At 42.0% G+C, this 11,665-nt stretch overlaps 1 protein-coding gene across 1 annotated transcript; it reads right to left on the bottom strand.

The window, feature by feature from the left end:
• Positions 1 to 1,272: 1,272 nt before the first annotated feature.
• On the bottom strand, positions 1,273 to 7,861 carry WARS2 (tryptophanyl tRNA synthetase 2, mitochondrial). Its single transcript, XM_078622345.1, has 6 exons — positions 7,628 to 7,861; positions 4,900 to 4,980; positions 4,060 to 4,142; positions 3,851 to 3,969; positions 3,408 to 3,415; positions 1,273 to 1,722 (listed from the first exon to the last, which is right to left on the bottom strand). Exons 1-6 carry the CDS (start codon positions 7,691 to 7,693, stop codon positions 1,273 to 1,275), a joined length of 807 nt encoding a protein of 268 aa, XP_078478471.1. The 5' UTR covers positions 7,694 to 7,861.
• Positions 7,862 to 11,665: the final 3,804 nt, after the last annotated feature.

The raw sequence follows: 11,665 nt of genomic DNA on the forward strand, positions 1-11,665 counted from the left end.
ACTAGAAAAAATGATGCCGGAGAAAGGAGAATTAAACCATGAGGAGAAAGGGCCAAAGGAGGATTTAGTGAAAGTGCAGCGAGAATGAAAGGATGAATGAGGGCACGCATGAGCCGCTGGAGTGTAAAATAAGACCTATAAAAACAAAACAAAAAAAAGGAACAGGAAAGACAAGTAGAAATTAAAGTCTACTGAAAGTTCTCCAGTCATTTTAGAACAATTATCAATGGAAGAAAGAAACCACGTGATTTCTGTTGGTGTGCGTGTGTGCACTGGTGGAGATATGTGCTCAGCGACAACAGCTCATCCAGCTGCAGCACATGAGATGCTAATGTAGCGAAGAAAATACAAACAACCAGTTTTTGTCTTCACATGATAATTACGCAAAGTGTCCATACATATTGTTTGTACTGTAGTAAAACTCATCCAATTTTTTGAAGTAAAAGTAACCAAGTCTTTTAATTTTTTCAACTTCAGATTTATATATATACCGTGTGTATATAAGTCGACAGTTTCGCCTCTGTGATGTTCAGCTGCGAAATGAACGGTGGAAAACTAATTCCTGGTGAGAAATAGAGGAGTGTCATGACACGGTGCACAAGAGAAGAGTGTTACGTGTAGACAGAGGACTTATTTAGCACCAGGAGGATTTCACACAATTCTGTTACGCATATCACTCCACACACACACACACACACACACACACACACACACAATAAACGAAATCAGTGGAGGATCTCACGTGATTTGTCCACTCATCCATTTACTTCCTTCGCTTGTAGGGTTGTGGGCGAACTGGAGACAATTCCCACCTGAATTAAAATAAGAAATGTACATAATATACATCCAAAAAATGCTGAAACAATTGAGCTTTAACACGAACAAATGTGTTTGGAGCAGCCTGATGTTTATTAAGAGCAAATGTGGTTTGTGGTCTTAGATTCAGCACCATCAGATCATCTGGAGAACTTTATTTGAAGGAATCAAAAGGGGAAACAGAGTGTTTGATCAGAGTACAGGAAGAATGTGACTGTGAACACTGATGGAGGTGAAGAACGGATCTGTGCTTTATGCAAATAAATCGCACAGAACCGATGCTTTGCTTGTCACCACCGTTTTCCTCTTCGAACAGGAAGTCTTAGATATCCGCAGTAGCCCTGTCCAAGCCAATTTATTTCAGCACAAATTCACAAACACGTCTTTTCTCCCGTTTTACATCATAAAATACATGTAAAGAGTCACGTCAGCGTGCAGCAGGTAATATTCCACGTGTCAGCAGAATCCCACCCGCTCTCTGACCTCTTTGAGCACAGGTGCCGCCAGTTCCCGAGCTTTTCGGCTTCCCTGAGCCAGCGCCTCCTGCAGGTGAGCACGGTCTAACCGCAGCCTGTCGATCTCCTCTCTGATGGGCGTTAACCTCTGGACCACAGCCTCTGTGACCAGCGTCTTGTAGGCACCTGTGTCCAACCCTCTGGCTTGGGACACGGCCTCCTCAACACTGATCATCGCCATGGCAGCGTGGATCGTCACCAGGTTGGACACGCCTGGCCGGGACTCTGGGTCAAAGGTGACGTCAGAGGTGAAGTCAGTGACAGCGCGGCGGATCTTCAGTGCAATGTCATCAGGAGAGTCTGTAATGGTGATCGTTGCCATTTTTTGGGGGTCGGACTTGGACATTTTGGCTGAAGGGTCTCGGAGGGATTTGACTTTTTCGTGTCGAGCCTGTGGAATCAAGATTCAGAAATATGTAAGTGCACCGCAAATTTACCTCTGACATCAACGTACACTGTATAAAGAATCAGCACCGCTAGACTGACAGTGGAGGTGAGTCTAAAAAAGAAAAGACAAGAATGATGAGGGCCCCCTGGTGGCTGGTTATGTGAACGGTCATACATCCCCGCCCCAACCTTGTTGGAAAGAAACGACCAGGAAAATTTTGTCTACAAGTGTTTTAATATTCCAATTATCTTATGGCATATTAATGTTTAATGAGTGTTCCTTTTTTAATTATAGTTTACTTTAATTTGATAATATTTAAAATACTCATTTTCACTGATAAAGATGTTTATGATTGCAAAAAGCAAGGCTGGAGATCAATTCAGTCATACTATCATCCTTCAGGCTGGAACGACAATAGTTCACAGAACATTGCCAAAGGTTTGACTGACTGTTTTTAATCCAATCTGAGCTCTTTCTTCTCAACCAGACGAGAACAGATCATTCACAAATCATCGTGAGTAAATCAAACAGAAAATATTACAGGAGACAGTGGTCGATCCTTTAATATGGCAATCACACAGAGCTGAACTGAAACAGAACGTCAATGTGAATTTACGACGGCTGTTTCTGTGAATGTTTTTATCCCGTTTTCATGGTGAGTGAGGGACAAGCAGACGTTTTGCTGTGTGAAGTGATGAGCATTTCCTCTCCTATCGCTGCATCTTGTAGCTCCAACTCTTTTTCCTTCCCAAACTCTTATCGTTCCCATGTGTCATGTCCCAGTCTGTAATTTTGAGGGTGGTGAACGGCAACTCAGCAAGAAATGAGGGAAGTCTGACCTCTGTGGCTGTTTGAAACACACAAAACTCTCAATGGAGTTCTGAACCCCCCCTGCCCCCCATCTATTATCACTCCATTATTGTCATAGAGGAGGAAGAGAATATTTCTTTAATCAGAGCTGCACTGCACACATGACTGACACCACATTGAGCTTTTATGACTGTGTGTGTGTGTGTGTGTCAGATCTCTGAACATGTTCACCATGTGTGTGATTATGAGAACATAGAGTATTTTAAGTATATACTAATTACTTACTATAATAAGTATAGTAGTGTTCAATCATTTCAACAAAGTTTTTGATTTTTTTCATATTTCCATGAATAGCCTGAGCGGATTAAACATTTACTGGGGTTGACTGAGGTAAATATAAAAAAAAAAATCAACCAGGGCGCAGACAGACAATTGATCTGACTGGACAAAAAGTGATGAAATTTCACCTCAGTTATGTGATGCACTCAGAATAAATTATACAGTTTCCAATAACAGTAGATTTCTATTGAAAGACTAAATGTACTTTTTTTTTTTTTTTTTTTACTTGTTTTGATTTTATTTCTCTTCATGAACCTATCACAGACGTATTTTTTCCACCATCAGAGCACAAGAGGTGGTAATAGTATCTCAGTCAAACCCTCAGAATCATCTACGCATACTTCTTGCCGTTCAGTCTTTTAAGAACAATAAAGAAGGATAAACTGCACGAAGGTAGATTGACAGGAATGACCTGAGACATTCAGGTGTAGAGGCTGCATTAGAACTTTGAAGGAAAGAAAAATTAGAGTCAGAGCAACTTCCAGGAAACTTTGTCCTTTCCATTTCAAAACTGCCTCCAAAGCCCCTCCCAGTGCCACAGAGCAGGCTGCGGAGCACACTCAGGGTATCCACACCCAGGTTATGTTACTATGGAAACACTTAGCTTTTGAAGCACTTATACGTCAAACACCAAATTAACACGACTGCCTGAGCACAAGTTTCAAACAAACACGCTCATGGTCTGATTGGTGCTTTTGGCACTGGACTCTGTGAATTGTATTTCAGGTGTTGGGCGGAGCCACAGATTTCCCAAGCTGCCTCAGCTACAGCGTTGGGAGGTAACTAGCTATTTCAGTGTAATTAGTTACATTACTGGAGATCAATGAGACTGTAACGTGTCATGATTACAATTTTAGTTTCACCTGAAAAAAATGTTAGCTACATGTCTAATATTTCTACTACTGTTAGAATATATTGACAGTTTCAGTAAATATAATAAAATAAACAATTACTGCAGCTTTAAGTAAGGTGGGGTCCTTACTGAGTAAAGCGCGGGGTTCAGGGAACAGGTCTCCATAGCGGTTGTTGAAGATGCGAGTGAGGTCCTGAGCCAGCTCCAGATGCTGGACCTGATCCTCTCCGACGGGGACGTGCGTGGACCTGAAAAAAAAAACAGATCTCCAGGAGCTCAGGTGGACAGTGGACACGTGATCAGCACACACAGATAACAAAGGCGGGCAGATGTCTCACTTGTAGAGGAGAATATCTGCAGCCTGGAGGACGGGATACGTGTAGAGACCAACACTGCCTTCATTCTTTAGTTTGCTCTTCATCTGGAGGAAAAACATGGTGGGAAGGAAGGAGGGATTAAGAGACTGAAAAGACGAAGAAAGACAAGCTATGAGGACAGCAGGAATCTGTCATCTTTCTTCCCCCAGAAAAGCCCTTTTCACTTCTACGACTCATTGATTCTCAGACAAATGAGGTCTGAATGTGACAATTCCACCATGTTTGAAATCAAATCATGTGTTAGGGAAACAGAGCGTGTTTTCTGTGTAACAACAGAGAGCAACATGAGGGCGAGTTGCTGGCTGTCGTACCGCCTCTCAACATTCTTTAAACTCCATGTGTCCGGGAAAAAGACGTTTTACCAATCTAGCCGATGGAACGGCGAGGGAAAACACATAAAACAGACAACAGGGATGCTGTAAAAAGGCCGGAAAGTCGACAAAGAAATTGTCCGTATTTACAGCTAATAAAGTAAATTTAAGTGCAAACGTGTCCATTAGTAAATAAACACACAGACGCCAAAAATCAATAGTCAGATGATCTAGTTTGGAAAGAAACACCTTCCTGTGTGTTGGATTGTATGTCCAAAGAAATCTGGATACAGAAACCAGGAGTCTAGCTCACATACTATAGAAATATTACATCGTACAGGCTGATGATGAAGTATTCCTTTCATACATACGCTCACAAATGGCTGCAAAGGGACAGCACTGGTGTGTGGTAAGAGCAGCTGTCTGGCTGTACCAGGGGAATGCGTCAATAGTCATTGGGATACTGGTACAAACAACTAAGAATCCCAACCTTCCACTGTGGCAGATGTCGGAGGCGGGGCATGCTGGTCAGACAGCCGAGGATCCAGGAGAGCTCCGCATGCTCTGACACCTGTGGGGGGAGGGGGTCATGAAACATATTCAGGGTGGAAACAACACAAGCTGCAATCCAGATTCTTTTTAATGATTTTTGTTTTAGGTTAATTAAATTGAACACATCACCATTCATTTACTCTGTTTCAAGAAGCAAACCCCCCCCCACACGCACACACACCCCCCGCACCACCATCCCACCCATCGCACCAAAGATTGGGCCAGTAAAATTGATGCCGAATCTTGAATTGGATAAGTGTCATCCTCAGGTGCCTCGAGGGAATCACCACAAATCGAAGCACACTGCAGCTGATCCCAAACCTCCACATCATTCTCCCTTCTCAGGGATCATTATCAATGTTATTAACCTGCCACACATCTGAATTCCTTCAGTACAGTCACACATCCCCAGAAAAGCATTCTGCAGAGATGAATGGAGGGAATAAAGTGAGCAGACAGATTAAACAAACACAGATGAGGAGAGGACAGATATGAGAGGAGACTCCCTAGCGCCTTCAAGTGGTGGAGAAGAGTAGTGCTCATCCTTGTCCGAGCCTGCGTAGGAGTTTAATTAGTTGTTTACCAATATGTGCTGAATGCAGCTTTTGTTTCTCGCATTGCATAAAGAATAGCACTTAGAAAATAGACAAATTGGACACCAATGATATTTACTCAAATGTTCTTTTTTGCTTTTAAATAATAGAAACTACATCAACATTACCGTTTAAACAAAAACAAATAATGAAACTATTTTACTTTTTCAGTCTTCTGCAAAGGAAATCATACAATGTTTAATTTGACAGATGGTACAAACTGTGGTATGACTGTATATTTGAGCAGGTTAATTCTGCTTTTCTTTTGAGAAGTGTGATGTTATTGTAGCTGCTGTCTGTACCGAACAGCAATGTTCCCTTGTGTGTGCAGAAAAATGATTTATTTGATTAATTTATAACCGCACATTACTTTATACTGATTGAAAAAAATTTCAACTCCTGTGGATTGGATATTGTACTTGGGATATGTTGGGATTTGAGTGACATTTTGATTAATTGTACAGCATGGGTGGTAAATTTATGAATTGCATGAGTAAATCCTACTGTGTTTTTGTTTTTTTTTAAATTGCAATGGTTACTGTGGTATTAACAGTCCACCAAACCTTCCTGATATTGAAGGCAGTTTGTCAAGATCAGCAGATAAGATTTTGTGTGTGTGTGTATATGTGTATTTTTAATTCATGCAGCACATGAATTAAAACTTCACTCATAACACAGAACATTTCTACTGTTGTTTACTGTTGCATCTACGAGGTAATTGGTGCAGACATGTCAGTGCATCTGAAATAACAGTAAAATAAGTACATGCTTAAATAAACGAAATAGTGTAAGAAAATGCATCTCGCAGTTGTGGGTTATTGTGTGTGTGTGTGTGTGTGGTGTGTGTAATTTTGGCTTACTGTTGAAAAGCATTCGGGGAAGTGTGACGTTCAGTTCGGACAACAGAGACAAACAAGGATTTTCAGCGAGCGTGTTATTACACACTGTAGACAAACAAAAGATGGAACAGATGGCAGTGATAGCAGTAAAAGGGCTGGATCTGATTTGACGACCAATAAAACACAGATATTTAATTGTTCAGGACTAACAAGCCTCCCCTTCATGCTGCACTGCAAAAATGACTGTGTTATGGATTACAGGAGTGATGCGGCATTACAAAGTAGAACCTCTTCACACTATGAAGATTTTGGAGGGTGGCTTACACTTCACTTCTGATACAGTTGACTGCAGATTGTCAACAGATCTGCTCCTTTTTGGTTTTTCGAAATATTTTCTTTGGGCAGCCGTCATATTTTTACACATGGAGAAGGCGTGTTTAGTGGAGTTGCCTCACTGCCAAGGTATGTGGCATGAAGCTAAACTGATGTAAAAATAGGGTAGTGTGTGTGTGTTTGTGTGTGCACAGCTATTTTGAAAGGACCGATTTCAATTTCAAAACATCTGGGGGTGGACATTTTGATTGGACGTCACTATCGACAATACCCTAAATTTACAGGGCAGTTTGAGACTGAGGTGCAATGGTTAAGGTTAAAAGCACGGCTTAGGTACAGTTAGAGAGAGAGAGTGTGTGTGTGTGTGTGTGTACCAGGTAATACTCATGTTGTGTGGACACAAAACTGTTGTCACAGTTGTCATAAATTACTCCATTTTGTGGAGAACACTAGAGGATGAAGTAAGATTAAATTGAGGTTAAGATTAATTAAGTCAATCTAATGTCTTTGAAAGTGAAGGCAATATTTTATCATTACTCTTTATTATCACTGTAAATATAAACCTGAACCTGCTGAAGGGACTTAACGGTTTATATTTGTTTGCATAATCCCTGTGAATGAATGCATGTGTATCAGGGAGATAAGAATCAGCAGTGATCAAACACGTTTTTCAGCCATGTCAGCAGGTAAACATTTCAGTAAAATATACAAATATGGCCATCTATCTGCATGACCCACTTGGAAAGAGACTTGGGGGCTCTTATGAAAACATATTCACACTGGCAAACTGTGACTCATATCTGCTGCTAATACTGATTTAATTGTGATATCGAGGATGGCAACATATACAATGTCTATAAACATCTAAAGCATGCACAGGTATATTTCCTCTCCAGCCCACCTGAGACTGTTGGAAGAGTATCGCCCTGCCCGGGTCAACGCCACAGGCCAGCAGACTGGCTGCCATGTCCAGTATGTTGCTCTGGAGCTGGGCAGGGTCCTGAGGTTGGGTGATGGAGTGCAGATCCACTATGCTGTAGAGCACTAAAGGGTACTGGTTCTGTAGTGACACCCAGTTCTCCAGAGCACCCAAGTAGTTGCCAAGGTGGGGCACCCCAGTGGGCTGGATCCCAGAGAACACACAGCCACCTTGTGGAGGCTCCTAATGAAGGAAGGAAACAGTCTTAACGATTCATTCAAGAGGCTTCAGTAAGCTTCAAATGCTTTGGGGAGATTATTTCATCAGTGTCTGTGGGGAAAATCAGATACAAACCAGAGGATTCATTATTTTAATAATAAGCAATAGTCACACTGATAAAAACAAAAATAACTGGATGTAAGTGAGAGGGAAAAGGTGAAAATATGAGAAAGTCACAACTAGACAAGTCTACAGGGAGTGAGGTGTCAGCTTTACACTGCTAACCCCTCTTTGGAGGCCAACATCTTGATGCTCACACCTCTGTTCTCTCCCAAACACATCGGGATAAGCATGCGTCACCTTGATGGCCAACAATTATTACACCTAACATCTCTCCAGCCAACTTAGCGGTCATAGTTAACACAACAGGAAAGACAACATGCAGCCCACCGTGTCCTTGACATTAAAATGAGTAAGCTTTATTGTACAAATTTGGAGATAAAGCAGGAGCGTGCTCAACACCCTGATCGAGATTGCTCTTCTTCTTGGGGGCCATGTTTGTCTTTTGCCCACTCCGCTGAAACTTGGCTTTCAACTGGACCTGCTAGTAGAGTCGTAACCGCAGCTTGTGGCACCGCACAACAATTAGATGACCGGCAGAATGCAACATGAAGCCGCTCTTCAGTAGCCAAAATAAAACATTGGCATTGCATGTTTCTGCTGACCACATATGTTTTTTTGACCCAAGTAAGCCTTAGAAGGCAGGTTGAGATGGTGGACAGGACCAACAAACACCAGACTTTCCAACCTGACATGACTGTTTGAGTCCTATTGAAGATTGAAACCACAATGTTTTCCTTACAATGACCACAGTGTTTGTGCCTAAACCTGCGAGAAAATGAAGCCGTTCTATTGGCTATGTTGAGATCGTATGTATTGGGGGGGTTGTAAAACTGTAAAAAACATTGTTTTACTTCGGCTATTGGGTTGGCAACCCTGCTGGTGCTAAACATGGCTCTGTCACATTTCCTTCAGCTTATCTTTGCTGGAAGTAAAAGAAACACACGTTTGATAAAATGATGTGACTTGTGCCAACATACAGGTTAGGAGGTGTGACTGGGTTCACACTGGGCTTCAGAGGCTTCTCCAGTTCTTAACTGACTAGTCTGTCTGTAGAATTGACAAGTTGCCGACGATTTAACCCTGCGAGTTCATTGAACGTCTGATTTAACAACTACTCAGTTACATACTGTAATAATTAAAGAAGATATGATTTGTTAATGTTTTAGCTCAATGGTACATGCACTGATGGACTGGACAGCAGCACTTGGACATTTCAGCAGTTATCACCTAAAATCCAAGTTCAGCCATGAGTTTCCCTGGCTGCACCCTAAAGTTCTATCACAACTAATCACTCAAACCTGAGCTTTCAGAGGATATCCTCCTCAGTCACTCCTGGGAAATTGGTCATCTAGACAGCTTGCTGAGCTACATCACATCCAATCAGATAACAGCTGACCTGTTACCAGCTTGGCCCAAAGCTTTTCTACTCTACAGCCTGGAGGGATCGAATAACAACTGCTCTGTGGCCAGCCTTCTTCACGGAGCCTCTGTCGACTGGCCTGAGGGAAAAGGCTGCTGCCCGTCAAGGGGGAAGCAGGAAGGAACTGGGTGCTTATGTCATTACCAAAGGGGTAATTGCACTGGAGAGCCATTGATGCTGAGAGCCTCTCAAGAGGTGTCAGGATTGATTTGGGCGCAGATGGGGCCTTGAGTCTGGCTCATGTGTGTTCTCACCTCCAGCTGACATGCCAAAAGCATGTTCCCCCCCTCTGGTCCAGCCCCCCCCCCCCAAGGGAAGCCATTAGCCATGCAGACATGGTAATAATGTCATTCGAGCCAATCAAGTGTCAAATGAGAGTCAACAGCTCGGCTAAGCAGCCACGGGCAATCAAAGGCCATCACGCTATAAACCTCCATGTAACTGTTGCTCGGAGGAAAGTCTTGGCACACGTGAATCAGAAGTCGTTGGAAGATACAGAAGGTTGCTTCAACCACTGCGTGATGACAGAGGAGGAAAAAAAATGCTGTAAAGCAATAACTGTCTGTCATAAATAACTCAATCAAAAGTAAAAAAGAAAAAAAGGACTGGGGCATAATGTTTGAAAAGTACATGGTGAAATGAGACTTAGGGATTTGCTCAGAATCTTGGGATGGATCAACTTGGAAACAAATTGTAATCCAATTTCTAACACAAATAAACAAACACAAACTGGATCAAGATATTGTACCATGAGGTGTGTCAGGGAATGTTCTTAGTCATCCCAGTCATTAATGGACTTGTTTGGATGCTCGAAAACCTCAACAAGCCCATTTGCCTATGGTAATATAAAAATAATATTAAAAAATCACTTAGGCATGAAATATACCACTACAAGAATACTGTTTATTTCTACATCCATCTATTAACAATTCATTACAGCAATCATCCTCAAGGGTCAAATCTGTAAAAGTTTTTCTGGGCTAATGTCTAATCAGCAGGCGCTGGTGCTGGTGCTAACAGGCTCAGTCGTCTCTCCAGTCCAATTACATGAAACAACAAATAGCAGCATGTGGAAGTTGACATGGAGCAGACGCAGAAAACGCTGGTTGTTCTCGCCTCATATATTAAACTGACAGCTGCAGCCGTGTCATACTTTACTGTCGCTATGGCGACGAAAGCTTTCTTCATCCACAGTGGCCATATGCTGATTGCATTATGCCCTGTGTATGACATTCACGCCAACAGCTAGAAGGGTAACTTAAACGCCACGTTTTCATACTCACAGCAACTATCCGGGAATATGTGTTCATTTGTCTGCATGTGTGTGGTAATGTCCTCAGAGAGAGAGGTCACGTGGATACGTGCAGGCACATGAGTCCATGCATGTTGTACAACAACATTAGTGAAGGTGTGAATCTGTCTGTCCAACAGCATTTGACAGCTCACATGAGAGAAGAGTATCATGACCAGGAGCTGCGCAGCTGAGCTGAAAACGCTCAAATCAGTTGATCAGATTCACTTCGTTTCAGGACAGAAAAGCTGTCCAAGTTTGGACTGATGAACCGGCTTTACCACAATTCTGGAGATTCTCCATGGAAACAATATTTCTCTTTTCCCTCCAATGTCGTTCAGAGGTCTGGAACAACCGCATAGAGGAATACGGATGAGATATGCTGAATCAATCAGATGCGACACAATGACATCCTAACAGAGGAATGTGTAATACTTATACATAAAAGAGGAATAATCTAATGAGCACATATGCAGCATTGCACAGATATTGTAATGTGGATTTTCAGATGGCAGGTAAGAGGCAGAAAGGATTCTGATTCACAGAAACATTGAATAAATATGCAAAAACGGTTTAGAGAGAACCACATTTTCAACAATTAAGAACATTGCACATGATTCCAACTATCAAACCAATGAAATACCACATCTAGAGGTCGTCTTACCCATCAAAACAAGCAGATGTGAAAGAGATACTTGCATTGATGCATTTCCAGAAAAAAAATACTGGTTTAAACCATGAAAAAACAAGATGAGTGCATACCTTTTACTGACTTACAGATGAATGGAATTGATGGGCTGCAGCTGTTTTACACAGACATCCAAAACAGTGCAGCCACACAAACGCTGCACACCTCTCAAACTGAGGCGTTAAGACTCAGTCCTCAGAAAGAAAGTCGTCTGAAGAAGTACATAACATGTTGTAATTTGAAAGGGCAGGTGATTGGGTTCTACAGAGGTCTGATTTA

The sequence above is a fragment of the Lampetra planeri genome, unplaced genomic scaffold (assembly GCF_965212315.1).
Source record: "Lampetra planeri unplaced genomic scaffold, kcLamPlan1.2.h2 scaffold_1463, whole genome shotgun sequence".
In the NCBI taxonomy this organism is placed as follows: domain Eukaryota; kingdom Metazoa; phylum Chordata; class Hyperoartia; order Petromyzontiformes; family Petromyzontidae; genus Lampetra; species Lampetra planeri.

Excerpts from the sequence above, each read along its gene's own strand:
- WARS2 (XM_078622345.1), bottom strand. The coding sequence starts at position 7,693 with ATGGCAGCCAGTCTGCTGGCCTGTGGCGTTGACCCGGGCAGGGCGATA. Across the intron at positions 4,981-7,627 it reads TACTCTTCCAACAGTCTCAG|GTGTCAGAGCATGCGGAGCT; the intron begins GTGGGCTGGAGA and ends CTCCCCCCACAG. Across the intron at positions 4,143-4,899 it reads GACATCTGCCACAGTGGAAG|ATGAAGAGCAAACTAAAGAA; the intron begins GTTGGGATTCTT and ends TTTTTCCTCCAG.